The sequence below is a fragment of the Oenanthe melanoleuca genome, chromosome 4A (assembly GCF_029582105.1).
Source record: "Oenanthe melanoleuca isolate GR-GAL-2019-014 chromosome 4A, OMel1.0, whole genome shotgun sequence".
In the NCBI taxonomy this organism is placed as follows: domain Eukaryota; kingdom Metazoa; phylum Chordata; class Aves; order Passeriformes; family Muscicapidae; genus Oenanthe; species Oenanthe melanoleuca.
The window spans coordinates 12,897,153-12,917,623 of NC_079338.1; the positions used below are offsets into that span (position 1 = coordinate 12,897,153).

Consider the following 20,471-nt stretch of genomic DNA (forward strand, 5'->3'; position numbering starts at 1 on the left):
ACCCACTGCTGCATGGGGACCCATTCTGCTCCAGCCCAGGGTCAGCCACATCCTGCCTGCTGGCACTCGGCTGCTCCGAGACACCCCCACACACCCACTACTACACTACAAAGATAAAAAACACCCAACCAACAACAGCCAGCCTTACCTTTTCAAAAGGTAGCACTCAGGCTATTGTGTTTTCCTCCGAGTGACATTATTAATTTAGGAGCTCAGCAGTGGGTGCCATCCTGGGCACTCAGGCAGCTCCTGGCACAGCAGCTGGGTGCTGCAGGAGGCAGCTCCTGCAGCCTGGGGAGCATCACCACCACTCACAGTTCCTCACACGTGGAATGCAAACGACATCAAGGTTAGGCTGCAGCAGCTACAAGCAATATCCACACGATGCACATCCACTGACACAGATCAGTGCTTCTGATATGGTGGGACTAGGAGATGAAAGGACCTGGCTTCTTCCTCTGGGTGGGAGCAGGTCACTGTATTCCCTCCCTCACAGGTAAGCCCAAGATTTTTCAGAACAAAGATGAGAGAACCTCATGCAAAATGGATTTAAACCCAAGTCTGCTAAGATGCCATGATGCTCCAAACCACAGTGATGATGCTTCAAACCACCACCTGGGTCCCAGCAGCACAAAACCCCTTCACATTCTCTCCTTTCCAGCGAGCCGTTGTGAGCTTTCCTCCATGCCCGGAGCCAGGGAAGGGAGGCCAAGCCAGGCACAGAGCCCTTGCACTCCCTCCTCATCCCACTGCCATGCTCAGGGAGCAGGGAGGCAGGAGCATGTAAAACCAAACCAGCAAGTGATTGTACTGGAAGAAAGCAATCTCATTATGAGAGCTAATGAAAGCGAACCACAATTATTATGTAAACAGCGCTGAATCATTAGCAGACGCTATTAAAGCCATTTTTCCCCCCACCGAGAAGAAAAGCGTATGGCCCTATGGCACCCTCAGCTCTGTCTCTAAACAGAGCCAAAACTCAGGAGGAAGCCTGTTTGTTTTCCTCCAGTCCAAACGAAACCAGCAGCACCACTCTGACCCCTGATCTGCACGCCGGGTGCGTGCCAGCTGCTCCCAGTGCCTCTGCCCAGGCAAAGGGACATGGGCACTGCTGCCTCACTGCCTTGGCTCACCAGGCACCCTGTGCTCCCCCAGGACTGCTGGACTTCAGAAACCCTAAGGTTGGCAGGTACACAAAAAAAAATCCAGGCCACACTATTCAGAGCAAAGGCAAAGCCCGCCTGGGTGCCCATACGTAGCTGGCAATGGATTGATTTTCCATCAGGCTTGTAATTGCACCCATTTCTTTGATCACACAAATGCCCTCTCCCTCCCATGGGAATGGGCCAAGGAAAGTCAAGGAAGGTGCAGAAGGTTATTTATCCCTCTTATTGCATGGCTCTCCTTATCACTAATTTCCTTCCAATAGCAGCACTCACCACTACTGGGTGAAGCTGCTTGCTCTTTAATCTTCCACGGGGCAAAGTTACCTTTAAAACAAACAAACAAGCCAGCTCCCTTGCAAAGAGGACACTGCCAGCCTGTTGGCTATAAAGATACTCAAACAAGATCCTCATGTTTGTAGGAGAAGCAAAAAACTGCATTTCAGCCCAGTAAAAATCCTGGCTCTGTCTTTATGTTCCAAGAATGCTGAATCAAAACAGGCTCAACTCTTTAAAAAGAAGAGAGTACAAAGAAGCAAAAAGTTTGTATTAAAACCCATGTAATCTTTTTAAAACACCATTATTAGAACCTGTAGTACCAGCCAAGAGTGATTTATCACCCCCTGTCATCACAGCCTGCAACACAGAGCTTTTTATACCAAACTGTCAATGCTACAAAGCTAAAGCCCCAGCTCATAATTTCTTAAAGCTGGCCCTCTGCTGCCAGCAAATCCCCTAAACCCCGGGATCTGGGGGTCCAGAGCAGTGCTGCTCCTCCATCATGCCACGCAGGGCGATGTGACCCAACACAGAGCATCCAGCACAGGTTCTGCACGGTGCTTCCAAGGAGGGTGTTATAGTTCAGTGTAGGCAAACAAATCACACAGGGCTGTTTCAGCTTCTTTCAAAAGGAAAGTCAACGGGCCATAAAGGCTTTAACTGCATTTTCCGATGCAAGAAGGGACGAACCTCGAGGTGCCTGGTTTTCACAAGGCAAGCGGTCAGAGCTCTCTGAAAACCAGACACCCTGACATTTGGGGTTTTCCTGTGAAGTTGTTACTCTAACACACCCCAAATCACCAGTAATTTCTAGAATAGCACTACAAACCACAAGAGGTTAAACTGACTGCACATTACTTAAACTAACCTAAGGGTGACCCCTGGAAAGGAACAGCTATTGGATGTTGTGGTTCTGTAGAAACTCAATTACCAAAGCCAATTTCCTATGAGCATTTTTAAAAAAGGAAAAAGAAGGAAAAAAAAAAATAAAGACAGCAACAATGCTGACAATGTGTAAGGGCCACATATTTTCACCTCCTGAAAGCTGCAGCCTCGCCTGTGTAAGAACTGCTCCTATTCCCACAAAAATGTTCAAACATATTTTAAACATTTCATCATTGCTCACTCCCATCTGAATTTGCTTAAAATCCAGACAATTCTCAGCTTCTAAATTGGAAACATTAAGAGAAATACTCCTGCAAAATCCTTTGCTCAGGGTAGCTCCTCTCCACCATCCACGTCCCTTTCCAACACCAAAGCCTGTGGAGAGAGAAGTCCCTGACAGGGAACTCCCACTTACACTGGTTGTGTAAGCCATAGAAAATACGAGTGCAAAGACAGGAAACTAACTAACCGATTTCTCTGCTTAGAAGACGGACAACAAAAAAAGTGTTTTTAAGAGTGTTTTTGGGGAGGTGGGGAATCTGATAATGCTTTACATTGGGAAAGAGGTACTATAGTTCCACTTCACATTAAAATCAACACTGAGTGGCCTAAATGAAGATTGATCCCATCAGCTGGCATCTCCACACACACTTTTTAAGCACTACCTCCATCCTTTCAAGCACTTTGCCAGTGAGGTGATGCAGTACTGCCCTTAGGGAACATCACCCCAGCCCACCTCCCTCCTCTCCCAGGACCCACAGAGACATCAGAGGTGACAGACTGCAAGGCATGAACTAGCAGGGAAGATGATTGTGCCAACCACAGCCATTTTCTAACAGAAAACACCATCCTAAGACAACTTACTACAAGCACATCCTCATGGGGCAAAGCTTGCCAACAACCCACATGGCTGCCACCAGCTCTGCACACAAAAAGCCTCCAACACTTTCTCACCAGGTCCCCTCTTCCCAACATGCTATTTTTATCTGGGCACCTTTCCTGGACCAGAAAGATGTAAACAAGAAGAAAATTCTCTGGCACAAACATGGTGCTTCAGCCACAGCCTCTGCAGGCTGCACGTATTCTGCACAGCAAAGAAAAACACAGAAATCTCTCCTAGAAAAGCAAAGCAGTTTCATGAAACACTACTTTAACAAACCAGGAAGCAGATAAGACTGGCTACAACAAAGTCTTTTAATTAAAACACTTGGCAATTAAAAAAAAAGAATACACACAGCAGCTTTCTTCCTGAGATACACAAACCCCAGTGATGAGCAGGAACTGCACCTTTCAGGGCACCAGAGGAGTTTGCCATGGGGCATCTTGGAGCACACAAGGCAATTTAGGAACAAGAGGGAAACTTACTGGGTCCTCTCATTGCTTAGCAATGGGAGAAGGAAGTTATCTTCATAATCTCAAAAGAAAGAGAAAGCAGGAGGAATGTGAGGAATGCAAGGAGGTTATTGCCCGGGAGACCAGGACTGGCAGCTCACTCTCAGCCTGGCCGCCGGCGAGGAGACATATCCTGACCTCTCTGGCTAACAAGAATTTCCTTCCCCCTCCCCCACAAAAAAAAAAAAAAAAAAAAAAAAAAAAAAAAAAAAAAAAAAAGGAACAAAAGCAAGTAATCAGGTCCCTGAGGATTGCTCCTCTTCTGGAAGGAGGCAAAGAATTTTGCAGTGGACTGAATAATCCTGATGCTCCATCCTGGTGCTGCCCACATCTGTAGGAGATGTCAAGGACTGAGCACGCAGAGGCCATGGTGAGACCATGGGAATGGCTGTGTGTCAAGGGGACAGCAGATGAGAACCACTCTCTGACACTCTTGAGAAGCACTGGTAGTCCTTCCCCATCCATGCAGGTTCCAGGGCTGGCAACTCATTGCACAGATCCAGGACAGCAGGGTCTGCACAAGCCACCATCCAACACCAAGACCAGGCTAAGACCTCACACATCACCACCTCAAGGAGCTGGGACCTTCCCAGCCTCCTGACAGAGGTCCTGGCCTTACTGGGCAGATGCTACCTCCAAGACAGAAAATGCTCATCTGGAACCTCGTCCCATCAGAACCATCTCAAACAGAGATGCTTCATCCTGAACCTCCTTGGATCCACAGGTACCAAGGAAACAGCATGGCAGAGGGGAGATGCAGAGACCCAAAACAGCGCCTCGCTGTCCTGCTGGCCTCGCTCTGCTGCTGTTCCAGTATGAATAAAAAGCCTGTTGACATACGAAAGCCACAGAAAATCTCTCTGAAACTACAAAACAGTACTGAAAACATTGTGCAGCTCAGGCCTTCTGCACAATGTACACACGCCTATTCAGCCTCTTAAAAAACAGCTACATGTCTAAGGAAACATCTGATAATTAAGGCAATTTTAACAATAGATAATAATTTGACTATGAATTGTATGGAATGTAATGACTGCTTATTCTGGCAGAAAAAACAGAACTTTCTATGAAGTGTCTGCCAAGGAAAACGATACTCCCACTCAGCCCGGACCACTGCAAGCAGTTGCTGCTAACCACATGCTTCACGCTGCCGGCTGCTAGGACACGGAGCGCCGCTGCAGCCGAACAAAAACCCCGCGCTGCACACTCGCTGTAAGGAGAGAAAGCGGCGTCCCGGGCGAGCTGCAGGAGCCTGACTCAGCCGGGAGCCGCCGCCAGCCCGAGCGAGCCCTCCCGGAGCCCACGGGACGAGAGCCCACGGGCCGAGCCAGCGCTCCCCGAGAGCCCACGGGCCGAGCCAGCGCTCCCCGAGAGCCCACGGGCCGTGCCTCATTTATAACAGTGCCGGCGCTCCCCGAGAGCCCACGGGCCGAGAGCCCACGGGCCGAGCCAGCGCTCCCCGAGAGCCCACGGGCCGTGCCTCGTTTATAACAGTGTCGGCGCTCCCCGAGAGCCCACGGGCCGTGCCTCGTTTATAACAGTGCCGGCGTCCCCCGAGCCCACGGGCCGTGCCTCATTTATCACAGTGCCGGCGCTCCCCGAGCCCACGGGCCGTGCCTCGTTTATCACAGTGCCGGCGCTCCCCGGGCCCATGGCCGCCAGTGTTCCCCGAGCCCTCGGCCGCCAGCGCGCTCCTCGGTGGCCTGCGGGCAACTCGCACGCTGCCAGCTCTCCCCCCGCTTCTCCCGCTGTTTCCAGTTGCTAAATGACATTAGAAGCAGCTAAAAATACTCCAAGCGATTCTCTCATTTAGTTTTCCGTGCCAGCGCTTGTGTTTGTCGCGGATGTTCTCCAGCGATCACTTCGCCTGCCATGGGTGGCCAGGCAATCGCTGCTGCCGGGCAGGAGAATGCCCTGCCCGCCAAGCACCTTCATCGGGCAGGAATCAGGGCAACAGCTACAGCTGGTGGCCAGGTCACTCCACACCTTCAAACAGACCTCAGGGATGACCAGGTGTTATCTGGTACTTCTCATAACACAGCAAGTCCGGAGCTGCCCGTGCAGACCGACTGCAGCAGGCTCGCAGTGCCAGACAGCAGAGCAACGCCGGCCTGGAGGGGATCCAGAAACCCTTCCTCAGTTGGAAGGGAAGCATGTGAGAAACTAAAGAAGCATTTGCTGAACTTGACATGTAAAACAATGGGCTGGTTTTGGCTGGAGTAAGTTAATTTTCTTCACAGTGGTTAGTATGGAACTAAGTTCTGGATTTGTGCTGAGCATAGGGTTGATATACAGAAAAGCTTTTGTTATTCCTGAGCAAGGCTTACACACAGCCAAAGTCTTTTCTGCTTCTTGGACTGGTGAGGAGACTGGAGGTGCACAGGAGATTGGGAAGAGACACAGCTGGGACAGGTGACCCCAAGTGACCAGAGAGATTCCAGACCAGATGACATCATGGTCAGTATGAAGTGGGGGCAGGAGGAGAAGGGGAGGACATTTGGAGTCATGGTGTTTGTCTTCCCAAGTCACTGCTATGTGTGATGGGGCCCTGCTCTCCTGGCAGTGGCTGAACAGCTGCCTGCCCAAGGAACAGCAAATTCCTTGCTTTGATGGGATGCTCAGCTTTTGCTTTCCCTGTTGAACTGTCTTTTTCTCAACCCACAAGTTTGCTACCTTTCACCCTTTGGTCCTCTCCCTAATCCTTGTGGTAGGGAAGGAAACAAGTGACTGTGTGAGGCTTGGTTGCTGGCTGGGGTATAACCCCAACAAGCAGCAATGCAAACAGAGCAGCTTTCCTGACTGACCAAGGGCAGCACACCGAGGCACCTACTGACAGCCATCAGTAAGTACACTGGGGACATCAGAGCACACCTGCCCACAGTTACTTTAGGCAAGGTCCCAGAAGTCCAAAAATCAAGGGTCAACCAATTTCCTCTGCCATGGGGAAAGAACTGCTCTCACAAATAAATGCAGCTATTCAATTAATTTGGTTTAAACAGAGATTAATTACCCTGAACAGTTCACTAAGACTGAAAAGAGTGCTCCCTGCAAAGGCAGGCTGCAGGTTTGCTCTGTGCTCCCCACCACTGCCAGGAGAGCAGTGCCAGCAAGAGCAGGGATGACACTGCTGCAGGAACTTTGCCTGTTAACAGGCAAGATTTTTTTTCCCTTTTCAATCCAGGAAAAGAAACATCTAGTTTTTCCAATTAGCAGGAAAAGGGAAGGAATTTCCGTCTGTTTAACACCTGAGGGCAAGAAGCAGCCTTTTGAAAGAAAGGTTGGGTGGAGGTTTTTTGTTTTTTAAATCACTGCCACCTACTGTGGGTCTCCAGATGCCACCAGCCCACTTTGCATTTCATTCTGCAGCCCCACCAGACCAACCAGGATAAGCAGCCCCTTCAGATGGTCACTCTGGGGAGTTTTGCCCCATCACCATGACAGCTCAGAGACACATGGAATCTGTAAGGAACAAGACATTCTGGGTAGAGTTGGAACAAAGTAAGTGGCTCCAGGACCCAGAACTTCCCAAGATGTGACATGTCCTCGGGAAACTGTCAAAGTCATCTTAAAAGCAGTTAGAAGCTGGTGCTCTGCCCACACCACAAATCTACATGCTACCAAGAGTCAGGTTTCACAAACCAGCTCTGTAGACATCAGGTCTATGAAAGCACTGACCTCTCCAACAACAGCAAGATTGCATCTCAGCACTGCCAGGAGCTGTGCCACACACAATCACAGGGCTGCAGGGGCAGCCACTGAAGAACACTCGGGTACAAAGCAGCACCAAAGGGCCACAGATTATGAAAAGCTTCCACACAGATTTATAGCAGTAGTGTGTTTATACCTCTAACACCAAAGCTACATAAAAGGGAACAAGTTCTCTATGTCCCACACCACAAATAACCCATTTTGCGCCTCTTATCAAGCAGGCAGTGAGTTGACCAGCTGTGCACTTCTTTCAGAAATGCCTAAGCACTTCAGCAAGATATAACCTGCTATTTATGCATACTCTAATTAGGTCCTAAACCTGGTCTAAATAAATATTAAAGTGAATTCCTGGGTAATTATGGTGAAGGAGCAGCCTTTGAATGTCACTGAAATAGCAATGATACAGATAAAATGTCTGCTGGAATGGGCATTGCCTTGAAAGACAAAGGTTTGCATATCTACTGCTTCAGAAGAAAATAAATGTGGCCAAAAAATCCACGTGAGATGCTATAAAGCCCCAAATGACTCCCATGCCCTTCCAGTGAGGATGAGTTTCACGTGCTGTCACATAACCCAGTGCAGGGACACACTGCCTGCCACCACAGCTGCTTCACTTTGACAATTCAAGGCCAACATTTTGTGGGATCAGTAATCCCTGACAGCAAAGAAATCACTACACTTACAGAAACAAATTTGCCACAGCTTTTAGGACACCTTTTCACAAAGGTGCTAGGAAGTTTCTGTCTCCACTGTGATCTAAAGCAACTTGCTAAGAGAATGTGAGAATAAAGCACAATCCATCAGTAAATCAGTACAAAAATCTAACTAAGTTGATGCACTTGAGACATGAACAACCATGTGTCCACACATCATTCCATCAGCATTCGTGTCCACACATGACTCCATTCACCCACTGAAGCCTCCCCAGCCTGTCCTCCACCAGTTTAGGGAGCAGAGAGGTGCCAGCAAGCAGAAATCACCAGTTTCCACCATCAGCCCAGTGGAGTACTTTGTCCAAGCACATGGCTCATTCCCTCACACCCATTTATCTCGTTCCCACGATCACCAGGCGCCCAGGTAATGTAAAGGTCTTTCCAAACCACTTGCTCTCCTGATGGAAAACATGCCACTTATCACCTGAAACGCCAACTGAAATCAAAGCTTTGGCAAGGGACTCTTTTCTGGAGACAATACACACCACAGACCTCTTACCCTGGTGCCAGACCTCAGCCTCCAGCATTATCACCCAGCCCATGGGACCCCAGTGCTCTGTGCTGATCCCACAGGGGCAATGGCAGCTGAAGTTCTCCATTCTGAGAAAGCTCAACACCAGCAGTGGGACTGGTGGTCACATCTGCATACACCAGCTAAGCAGCAAGAAGGGAGATCCAGAGCCTCTAAACACAACCCAGGCCAAAACCACATGAATTCACAGGGGGAAGGTGAAACTGCAGCAGGTGTAGTGCCCCACTGCAGGTTTAATTTTAAATGCAGTCGCACTTGAGGTACACCACACTTTAAAGCTGTACACAGCACGCCTCCTTTAAAGACTTCCACCACCCTCTCTGAAATACCCTGCATGGCAGGACTACATTTAAAACACAACTTTTCCAGACCTGTTGCTTTCCAAGCAAGGCCAGACACAGACTCCCTGTGCCCCTGGAAAAGCAACATAACCCAGCCAGTATTTTCAACATGTCACTGCAGAAAGCCCTTCTTTTGTCAAATAATCTTACCTTGCTCATCACTTTTCTCAAACAGACAACAGCTTTAGAGCTTCAAATGGAAGACCTATCAGCATGATCTACTCCTGACATTCTCCAAAGCTCACCAAGTCAACTTAAACAATATATAAAACAAGGACTAGGTCAAACCTCCCCAATACTGGACTTAAGAGGAAGTCTGCTCACGTTCTGATCCTACACTGATGAGGGCTGGACTCAAATGCAAGACTATTTATTAGAGACCATTTTACAAAGCAGGCAGAGTGAAGGGGAGTGAGTATTTTAACTGCAACGAGTCAGACGTTTCTCATTAAAATATTTCTTGGAGAGTAAACGGGCCTGCAATTTTATTCAAACAGATGTAGGCTAAATGCATATCATTAGTCTGACAATACAAAAGCACAAGCGACTGAAATGATTTTAATTTTGTCAGTGAAAAGGATAATGTATGCATATCTGGAGGGCACACCAATGGTAAAGATTACCCCCAGCTTCTATCTGAGCCGTCTAAAGGTATTTACTTGGGGTCTGTCTGTGTTGTGACAGTGTCCCAGACCGAAATGAATGCCTCCAACACTCCACATTTTTGAGCCATTCAGTCATGCATTTTTGTTATTGTTGAAAGTAGTGCGAAATTGCAGTGCATGAGCTGGAGTCCTTGGTGGTCTCCGAGGATTCCAGCTAAAAAGGCACTTCCTTTGTTCCGCGGAGAATGCGGTCCAGTAGGTCATTCAGAAGGGGAAATAAAAGCAGCGGCCCTGGGAGGGAGATGAAGGATGAAACAAAAAGAATAAAATGTTTTGGGTGTGAGCACATTAGCTACCATTTCCTACTGCTGCCGGCTGCGAGCGTTCCTGTCCCCGGGATGCGCAAGTACCTCGGGACGAAGGTGCAGGGAAGAAAGAAAGAAAGAAAAAGGAAGGGGAAAAAAAAAAAAAAAAAAAAAAAAAAAAACAAACGAAAGAAAAAAAAAAAAAAACAAAGAGCCATGTCTCAGTCCCTCCGCCAGCAGCCGCCGGGCACCGGGGCGGGACGGGCAGCCCGCTCCCCGCCGGGGCGAGCGGCGGCCCAAGGGCAGGAGCGCCCGCCCCGCCAGCGCCGAGCCGGGAGCGGGGCGGCAACAGGCGCGGCCCGGCCCGGCACCGCACGGCCCGGTACGGCACCGCACGGGGGGCGGGCAGCCGAGCCGGGACCCTCCGCGCGGGACCCCCGAGCTCCGGGAGCCGGACCGAACCGCGCCGAGGCGGGCAGCGCGCCCCGAGCCGAGCCGAGCCGAGCTCCGGGCCCGGGCCGGGGGCAGCCGGGCCGGGGGGAGCCGGGCGCGCACCCCGCGCTCCGCGGGGCCGGGCCGAGCGCGCACAAAGGCGGCAGCGACGATCGCGACTCACCGCTGATCTCGTGGCTGGGCGCCTCGCTCTGGCTGAAGCCCTTGGCGGCGTAGAGCCTCCGCACTTCGGAGCAACTTTTGGCGCGGGGCTCGGCGGCCAGCAGCAGCGGCAGGCTGAGGGCGGCCAGCGCGCACAGCAGCGGCGGCAGGCAGCCGCGCCGCCGCGGCATGGTGCGGGCGGGCAGGGGCTGCCGCGGCCGGGCGAGCGCGCCCCGAGGCTGCAGCCGGCGCTCCGCCGAGCCTGCCCCGCCGCGCCCCGCTGCAGCCGCGCCCGCTGCCCTGCGCCCCGCTCCGCTGCGGCTCCGCTCCGCTGGCCCGGCGTGCGGCGGCGCTCCGCGAACTTGGCCCGGCAGGAAGCACATGGGGTGGTGGTGGAGGAGGAGGAGGAGGAGGTGGAGGGAGGCGGGGAGGGCGGCAGCCAAGCAGGATCGCGCAGGGCCGGGACAAGCCTCTGCAGCCCCCGGGAAAATCAGGAGCTGGGATCCGCCCGCCCAGCGAGGCGGAGCGGAGCCCGGGGCTGCCCGCCCGGCCGGCCCGCACGGGCGCTCCCTCCCGCGGAGAGCCCCGGCTCTGCCCCGGTACCTCGGATCTGTCCCGGCTCTGCCCCGGTACCCCGGCTCTGCCCCGGCTCTGCCCTGACACCCCCGGCACTCCCCACTATACCCTGGCTCTGCCCTGGCTCTGCCCCGCACTCCCCACTCTGCCCCGGCACTCCCGGCACCCCAGCCCGGAGCCGGCTCGGGAGCCCCCACCTCCCACCCAGGCTCCCACCCCCGCCAGCTCCGAAGTGCCCCCCGAGGAAAGGGAGATTCCCCGGAAGGGCTGGAGCTGCTGCCTTTGCTGTGCCTCCTCAACTGGAGCTGTAGATGCTTCAGCTGTGCCCCAGGTTCAATAGGTTCACCACGCTGATGAATTTTGACATCGCTGTGACAGGTCTGAACTATGTGCATGAAAGGCTTGTCAAAACCGACATTTTTCCACCAATCTTCTGTTTCCAAGAGTTTAGTAGGGCAAAGGCCTCAGAAACACAGACATCAAGGTGCTCCAGTCACTCTCCTTCACACCCCAGCCCAGCACACAGACACATACACAGATCTAAACCAGCCCTCTTGAGTCCTTGGACCAGAATTCAACAGTTCCTCCTTACTTCTGTTTACTGAAAAATCACAGACATAGTATTGCAAGAATGATAATTTCCATCATAATTTCAGGAGGCTGCAATGTCACTTGAAGGGTCTGCTTTGCTTTGCTCCCTGTCCTGGCATGGTGAGGTCTCCGTGTCCTTGTCCCCTGGCTGCAGGTGCTGCCTGGGGAGCTCTGTCCTGCTGCAGTGTCCATGTGTCTGTGCTCAGTGCTGTGTCTCAGCACAGATCCATTTGTCCCAGGACAGTGTAATGGCCTGGTGATAGCACCATTGATGAAAAATAAATGTGGAGGGGTTTACAATACAGTGCTCCTCCATGAGCTTCTTTTCTCTCATTGCCACAACGGGGAAGAAAAGGCTGAAACAACAGCAAAGGATGTTGCCAGCTTCACCCCTTTGCTCCCAAGCTTTTGCTAACAAAAGTCCAGGTGGGTCAGGAGGAAAAGCTCCTTTTTTTATTTCCCCTGTGAGAGCAAAGCACAGCCATGCTGTCCTGCCAGGCACTTCTCCTAGGAGCAAGATGTTCATCCAGCTCTGACTCCCCAGCGGTGATGCTGGCAGCTCACCACAGCCTTGGGGCAGCACAGGCTGCTGCAGTCACACCAAAACCAGGGGAAAACCACATTACCACAGCAATGGAGAGGCTCGTGCTGCAGCAGGGCTTCCCTCTGCCTGGATGCAGACAGCATCCCCTGGCTGCACAGAAAATGGGCCCCACCATCCCCAGGGCAGGAAAAAAAAAAAAAAAAGGAATTTGCTTTATCATGGTTTAAAAAAATCTCCATCAGCCATCCTGATGGAAAGGGGTGTAGGGACCTCAGTCATCCTGCCATCCACTGGGGCCATTCATGCTAAGCTGGTGAGACAAGCCAGGCCAGAAGTTCTCATGAAGTTATAAAGTGTCCTGAGAGAGAATAATCCTCTAGGATCTGGCCCTGCAATGTATGACTGAGTTCTGGTTTTCAAAGCACTACCTCACCCTCCAGCCTTTATTTGAAGAGACAATGTGAATTTTAAAGAGAACTCAGCAGGGAGCACTGCATTTTTTATTCCAAAGTGAGAGAGAAAACGAGAGTGAGAAAGTCTGTGGGGTTAGAGACAGCTTGCCATTTGTTGTTTCTCATAATCCCATACCTCGGTGGGATTTAAGAAACCTCCTGAAAAACACGGAGGGTTTTGTCAAATACTTGCTCAAGTAGTTAAATCAAAGGCTGAAGCAAACAATGGAACTGCCTGAAAATTTTCATGAAAAACTCTTTTTCTTTTTTTTTTTTTTTTCTTTTTTAAGGAATGGAAAAGTAGCCCCTCTCAAAAGAGAATTTTTTCTCTGAGTTTTTCGCTTTCTCCAGCATTTTTGCACATCTGGCAGACCCTCCCCAGCCCCCTCACCCCAAACTGCTCGAGCAATTTCCCTTTCCCAGGAGAGAAGGATGGAGAAAAGCAGAGGAAAAAACTCATGGCTTAGTTTTAAAAAGACTGAAAACTTGTGACTTCACATGCTCCCAAAACTCTTTTCTCTCCATTTGTATTTCTGTCCCCAGACTGTGTTTCTTTCCAGCCCTGTCTCAAGGCTTGCTGTGGTGACACAGGATACGCCTTGATCCTGGGGCTCATGTCCCCATCTTTCAAAGCTGTTTCATCTCTACCTGCTCACACTCAGCTGTGAGTCTCCTCTCTTTTTTGGGGGCATCCCAAGTTGTCCCTGTCACCAGTGTGGGTGCCCTGGGCTGAGCAGAGGCAGCTGCTGGCACAGCCATGGTGCAGGACACGGTGACAAGGTGACATTACCCACACTGTGTCTGCACAGAGCCTCTTCCAGTGTATGCCATGGACCTTGCACCTCTTGGCTTTTCAAATTTCCATCATCTCATTCAGTCAAAAAGTTGCAGCCCTGCTGGTTTTTCAGAGAGAAGGAAGGGCAGGGAAGGAGAAACCAGAGAGGATGTTTCTCCACAGTTTCTTTTCACCTTCCTCCCATGTGCTGCCTCTCCTGCCCAGCTCAGACCTCCAGCCACACTGCTCCTGCCCTAGCAAAGTTATGTTGGTTGAATTAAAACCACTTTGAATCCACTCTAAAGGAATCAGCACAAACCTTATGGTGGTTAAATCACAATAAATCTTATTGGTATCAACTGAGTCCACATCAGCAATGTACTGACTTACACTAAAAACTGATACCAGTAATTGCACAGGATTCCCAGGATCAGTTGTAACTTCAGGTTGGCAGGAGTGGAGCAGTTCTCTAGCACTGGCAAATCTTGGCAGCAGAGAGGAGCACCAAGCCAAACTGCAGCAACAGTTACATCCAAAAATCCCTCTGGAGTTTTACTAGGGCTTAAGCTTTTGGTCTGATTTAATTCTGGTCATGGCCATAGGTCTGCCACAACCCTGCAGTGTTTCCAGTCATTTGTCAGGGAGTTTACTGGGGGGTTGTACTTGGATAAGGATTTCAGATGTAGCTGTTTAGGAAAACCTGGCTGCACGCTGTCCTTGGCCTGGCTGTCATTAGGGATGATTAAATCCTACACTCTGATAGGAAAGTCTGGGCCACAGGGAGGTCAGAAAGTGTTGAAAGGGAACTGGACAAACATGTCTTCCCAGCTCCAGCTCAGCAGCAGGAGATGGCTCATTGTAAACCCAAACCAGGCGAGTTCCTGTGGCAGAGCAGCCAGGCTGGAACGAGGGATGCTCAAGTGAAAACAGTCTCCTTTGATAAAACCCCAGATACCACAAATTCAGGGGTGTTTAATCCAGGGCATCTGTCATGAGGATGGGGGATCCTGCTAGTTGCAAAATGATGGTCTGAATCTGGTTTCTGGATGTCAACAGCCTGATATTTTAGGGTGAGCAGATCCAGTGTTTTGGCATGGGATGATGTCTCTATTTATTTTTATCACTTATTTTTATCCAAGGGCTACTTCACCCCATACAGAAGAACAGAAATCTCCTGCAGTAACTGCTCCACTCTGGGGGAAAGGGTGGGTTGGCTTCTTGTTGCCTTCTGTAAATGGGCTGGTGCCAGCTGGGTGTGAGGGGCTGTGCACACTGAAGAAAGATGGGGAGATGCTGAAAGGACAGGGGGGTCAGGCTGGCTGTGCAGTGAGGCTGCTGCCAGTGTCACTCAGCTTCCCATGGCTGAAAGAGTTTGCAGTGTACTGGGCTTGCTCTGCAGACCTCAAGACCATCTCCATTTTAGGGAATGCAAGAGTTTGTCTCTTTCCCCAGAAGGACAAGAAGTCATCCCAGCCCTGTCCCCAGGCACACAGGGAGACCTGGGGACACACAGCTTTGAAGGGCACAGGAATGCACTCACTTTCACAGATTTTCCTGCCTGCACTTCCTAGCTCTCCCAAAAGTGACTGTGTGGCAGATGGCTCTGATGTGTAGCACACTCACACCCAGAGGATAAAAATATTCCCCAACAGATTCCTGGCAAGTGAATGTCAGTCACCATTGCTCCAGAGCTGGCCATGGCTTCCTCTCCTCCTCAGTCCCCCATCTGAGGGTCCCCAGGCTGCATCTCCCCAGTGGCATCACACAGATTGGTGCTGGCAGCTGGGCTGACATCCCAGGTCCGTGCTGACTCGCCTGCACATCTTCCACAGCACAGCATTCCTGGGGACATGTCCCCATCCTCCCTGCCCCTTACATCTGGCTGCCACTGAGGAGGGGTGAGAGGTGCCTCACCCAGGCCTTTCTCAGTATGATGACAGTTCAATTCTCCATCCTCGCTCACATAATCTTCCTATGGCCATGAAGTGGGGCTGGAATGGGGACTGTTTGAGGCAGGGAGATTGAGAGGGACCAGTGGTTGCAGGGCAGAGAAGAAGATGGGCAGCACAATTCAAGGATGGCAGAGAAAACAAGCCCCCAACTCATTCTTGCATTTTCATCCCTTCCCAGCAGCAATCCCCTGCTCAGCCCTCCCTCAGACATTCTGAGCTTTCTTTACAGCAGTAAATATATGTATCACTGCCTGGGCTGATTTACTTTGCTTTTATTCCACTCCTAAGAGTTGGTTCAATGCTGGTGCCAGCCTGGGACAGGTGGGCACTGGCAGGGCAGGGGCAGAGTGAGGTTTGTGGGTGCTGTGAGCAGTGGCACAGCCAGCCCACACACTCCAGAATGTGCAGCCTCCTGGGCCACAGATAAGCTCACCCACCTGGAGGGGTCACCAAACTCTGGAGCTGCAGCTATTTGGACTGTAAAAAGCATCAGACACCTGATGCCTTCCTCCCTGGCCCAGAAAAACCAACCTCAAGCTGTCCTCTCCCTGTCTCTTCTCAAAATCCCTCCTCAATCAGGACTGTGCAGTCTGTCCCAGCTACTGACTCAGTATTTCACTGCACAAAAGCATTTCTTCATGGCTAACCTAAACCTCCCTGGCCACAATTCAAGCTGGCTATCTTGTTCCTCCTATCTCCTGCACATGAAGAAAGCATTCCCTGCCATCAGCAGAGCCCAAAGCTCTTGGCACATGTGGCTGCCACAGCACAGCATGGCTGGAGATGGCCCCTGGTGCTTTGGTGGCCCCACCAACTCTGAGCCTCAGCCCCTGCAGACCTGGGGCACAGGGAACCACCCCAAGCCTTATTTGGAGCAGCAGGAAATATTCTCCAACGTGGAAAGGAGAGAGAGAGGGAGAGGCATGTTCAGAGCAGCAGATAACCCAGCCAGCTGGCACTACTTAAAAATGAGTAATAGCTACATATCACCTGAGCTGCCTGATGCCAGCTAAAACACTGTGGAGCAGAGCCAGACAAGAGGGAGCTTGTTGCCCCACAGTTGTCAGCAAGGCTGTCCCAGTCCCCTCTGAGGCTGGGCATCACACTGCTGGCAGTGCTACCTGTGGGCAGCTGGTTCCAGCAGGGCTGGTTTCCCTGCTCCAGGCCATGCTGTGCTTGTCCAGGGATGGAGCTGCACTCTGATGGTCAGCAGAGAGGTCACAGCTGGTTTTTGAGAACTTGGGAAAATCAGTGTGAGCTTACCAGGGGGAGCTCCAGAGGTCTTAATTACTGCAACCAGCACTTCATCTGGGGCCTCTCATTCTCCTGAAAGCACTTCCACCTGGGCACCAGTCCAGCAAGCCTTTGGTTTGTAGACATCTGCCTCGTTCCAGCAGGGATGCACGTCACTGCCTTTGAGGGTTTTGTTAGCAGAGAGAAGTGGCCAAGCCCTTTAATATCACCTGGGATGCAGAAGGTAAAACAGGTCAAAGGAGAGCAGAGGGAGCACCAGCTCTGAGCAGGACATGACCCAGTCCTGTTCTGTCCCAGGCTTCAGTATCAATAAAATAATGATGTATTAAAAAAACAATGATGAAACTTTTTTTTTACCCTCAGGCACTCTTTTAATTCTGTTTATAGGCTATTTCAAAAGAATTTGTAAACACAGAGTGGAAAATGTGTGTGCTAGACAGGTGGAAGTAAACAAAACCTGCTTAAAACACCCAGTGCTGCAGGCAGAAGGTACTGGCAGCACACACTGCTCACCCTCTGGATCACCTGGCTGGACAGGCTGATGTGGCTCCTCTTCCCAACAGTGCAGTGCTGGAAGCAAAACCCATGAAGGAGCAACAGGAGAATGGGATCAGGATGAGTGTTGGCTCAAGTCCTGCTGCTTGAGAGGACTTTGCCTTGGACCAAAGTGGTCACAGCTCCTGTCCCCCTCCCTGGTTCAATATCCATCAGAGGGTATAATGTGTGTGCCAGAGGGTGCAACCCTCCTCACCACCCCAGCCCCTAAATGGATTAAGCACCATCCATACCAGCAGGGATGTGCATCCCTTGCCTTTGGCTCCATCCTCCTTGTCCAGCAGGGCTGGGGCAGCACACTGGCTGCTGGACATTCATGGTTATATCATTGCTGCTTGAAATCCTTTTCTTTTTAATCTTCTTTTTTCACTCCCTTCCATTCTTGCCCCTCACCCCCCATGGTTTAAAGTTTTCAAATGAAAATATGCAAGTTGTGACTTGTGGGTAATGAGTCGGGGCTTGCAAGGAAAGAGGGAGGGAGGAGGGAGGAAAAGAAAGAGTGATCGGCTCAGAGTGCCAGCAATTGTTTTTATCCTTTCCAGATGAAGGAAAAAGATCATGTTATTTGTTCAGCATACAGTTCCAGATTTTCAGGAGTGAAATCTGAGAGCAACATGTCAATGGTCTGTCTTGGGAGCTGGGGTGGATGGCGGCCTTTGTGCTCCCAAACACCAGCAGGGCCAGCACGCTCAGCTGGGGGAAAAAAAGGCTCCATTCTCACACTCTGAAGTGGTGGCATTAGATATCAGCAAGATAATGGGCCCAAGGCCTAGCCCTATTTCTTCTCCCAACCCAAAGGCCCCAGGCTGCTGGCTTTGATGTACTCATTTATTTGCCTTTTCCTCTCACAGATGATATTTTTAACCGATATTGCGGTTTGGGCATAGACTGGGGAGAAAGAGGAGGGAAAAAAATGAAAGTAATTTTATTTCAACAGCTGATCAGGAGAGAAGAAAGAAAAAAAAAAAAAAAAAAAAACCCTAACCTAGCCATTGGTTACCCTGCAGGTCGACGTTTCCTGCTGTAAATCAGCCAGGACACGGTGGTCTCACAGCTGGAGGGAGATCCCACATCAGCCCCCCAGCTAGGGGCTCTACAGCCCAGGGCATTTGCACTTGAATCCCAGGGGAGCAGGAGGGAGATATGGGGTCAGGGAGGTGGCCAGTGGCGGGGCTGAGGCAGGGCTGATTGATGTGGGCGGTGTGGGTGGTCCCCAGGGGACCCGCAGGGACAGCGGGAGCATCACTGACCCTGGTGTGTGCCTGGAAACCCAGCAGGCAGCCTGGGAGCACCCATGGCCTCCAGACACATCCAGGGCAGGCTGGGGGAAGAACTGAGAGGGATATAGCACAGAAATAAAACATAAGGACTTTTCTTGATACCTTATTCCCACAGTCTATGTGGGAGCAGTGCTCAGCATCCCCACGTGCACAGGGTGGGAACCTCCAGGATGGCCAGGGCAGGGCTGGGCACAGCCCCACATCCTCTTCTGGAAAAAGGTGTCTTGGGGGAGAAGGTGTCTTGGAGCTGGCATCCCACTGGTTGTTATGTCCACAATTTGCACTCTCTTGGCTCCATCTCAGGCTCAAAGAGCAGCTCCAGGGGTGTCCCCTCTGTGCCATGCTCAGACCTCGCTTCCAAAACTGCCTCTGTGCAAAATCACCATCTCTCCTCCTTGCAGCACCCTCCCCACAACCCCTCCAAAACAACCAGCTCTCATGGATCCCGTGGTGCAGATGCTCACCATAGATTCCTGTACAAGAGGGGAAAAAACACTCAGCAGTTTTTGCTATTAATGGGGAAAAAAAAAATGTTCCCTGTGGAAAATTTCCTTGTGACTCACATCTCTGGTTGGTTGAGAAAGCAAAGCATCAGGTAGCTGTGTGCTTGCTCTTCTCCTGTGACATGGGTCTTTCTGCCTGGAAGTAACCATAAGCAATGCTGAGATCCTGCAATTTAGATTTCACAATACTTAATGTAAGTGCCCGGCACTTGAAGTTGTTGTCTCAGCTCTTTAAAAAAGTTTTTTTTCCCAAGTCCCACGGCTGCAGTGGGAAAACTGAAAACTCACACCCCAATCATGCAAAAAAACAGATGGCAGGAATGGAAATCCAAATTAATTATTTCTTAATTTTAAAATTCTTTAAAATTTAATTTGGTTTCTAAGGCAGGCCTGGCTCATTCACCAGCTCTGACACTGCTGGGATAACAATAGTGTGACATTTACAATGGCACCAGCTCCTATGGGTGTTTTTTTCCCAGAGCCTGTTGGCTGGCACACATGTCCCAGAGACACAGATGTGCTCCTACATCACCTAAGCCACATCTCAGCTGCAGGACCTGGTGCAGAATGGGCTCCTCCTTTGCTGGGACATGGTGCAGCCTCAGTCTGTGTCTTGCCAGAGGTGGGTTGTGCCCCTGTGATAGCAGGGCTGGGGTAGGGGGTGTTCTCAGCCCCCAGAAGGAGTCTGCTTCAAAAGCTGGAGCATCTGGCCTCTCTCAGAGGGACACTTTCAAATGGAAAAAATATAAAAACAAAGGGTTGATTAACCTGGACATCACCATTGGTTTGTACCTGCCCATGGAAGAGAAGAGGCTGAGGGGAAAAGAGCAAGGGAACATGAGAGGAGGTGAAGCATCAGCACCTTCCCACTTTGTGAGCACCTCAGACTCATCACACCCAGAACACTGAGCAAGTTATGTTTTAACACTTTGTCCAACCATGAGTATTTTGGGATGGAGCACCACAAACTGCACAAATCCCTTGGCCAAACACTGCCCAGGGACAGGCAGCATTGGTGGAGACCCCTGAGAAGAGGCAGAGCAGGTTTGGCTGGATGACAATGAGCATTCATTCCCTTGTCCCTCCTGCAGGCTCCAGACACCTCTGAAAAGCACTCTGGCCATGGCTTGCTCTGCCCTTGCTGTGCACCTCTGGCAGCAGTGATTTCATTGCCTGAGCCACAGCTGCCCCTGCAGCCAGCTCTTCCCTTGGGTTTCACACTGATAACAGAACAACTCTGCAAGTCCCTCTGCAGCAGCCCAGAGCCCATCCAGGCAGCCCTGACAGCCCTGCAAACCATCCCACGCTGTCAGGAACAAGATCAAGAGCAGGAATGCCATGTGAGGCTGAGTAAAAGAGGTGGTAAAAGTGGAATCCACTTATCCCACAGTCAGCAGACAGGAACATCAGGACCTTGAGTTCCTCCTTTAGAGATTGGATTAGCAGCTCAAGACCACAATGACCAGGAGCTT

The 20,471-nt window shown here is 51.0% G+C and overlaps 1 protein-coding gene across 1 annotated transcript in view; it reads right to left on the minus strand.

Moving 5' to 3' along the window:
* Window positions 1-10,950, minus strand: part of GPC4 (glypican 4) — a 67,231-nt gene extending 56,281 nt beyond the window's left edge. Inside the window, exon 1 of the mRNA XM_056491237.1 lies at window positions 10,540-10,950. Within this exon, the coding sequence (XP_056347212.1) occupies window positions 10,540-10,900 (361 nt within the window). The 5' untranslated portion in view covers window positions 10,901-10,950. The remainder of the gene's footprint in view (window positions 1-10,539) is intronic.
* Window positions 10,951-20,471: the final 9,521 nt, after the last annotated feature.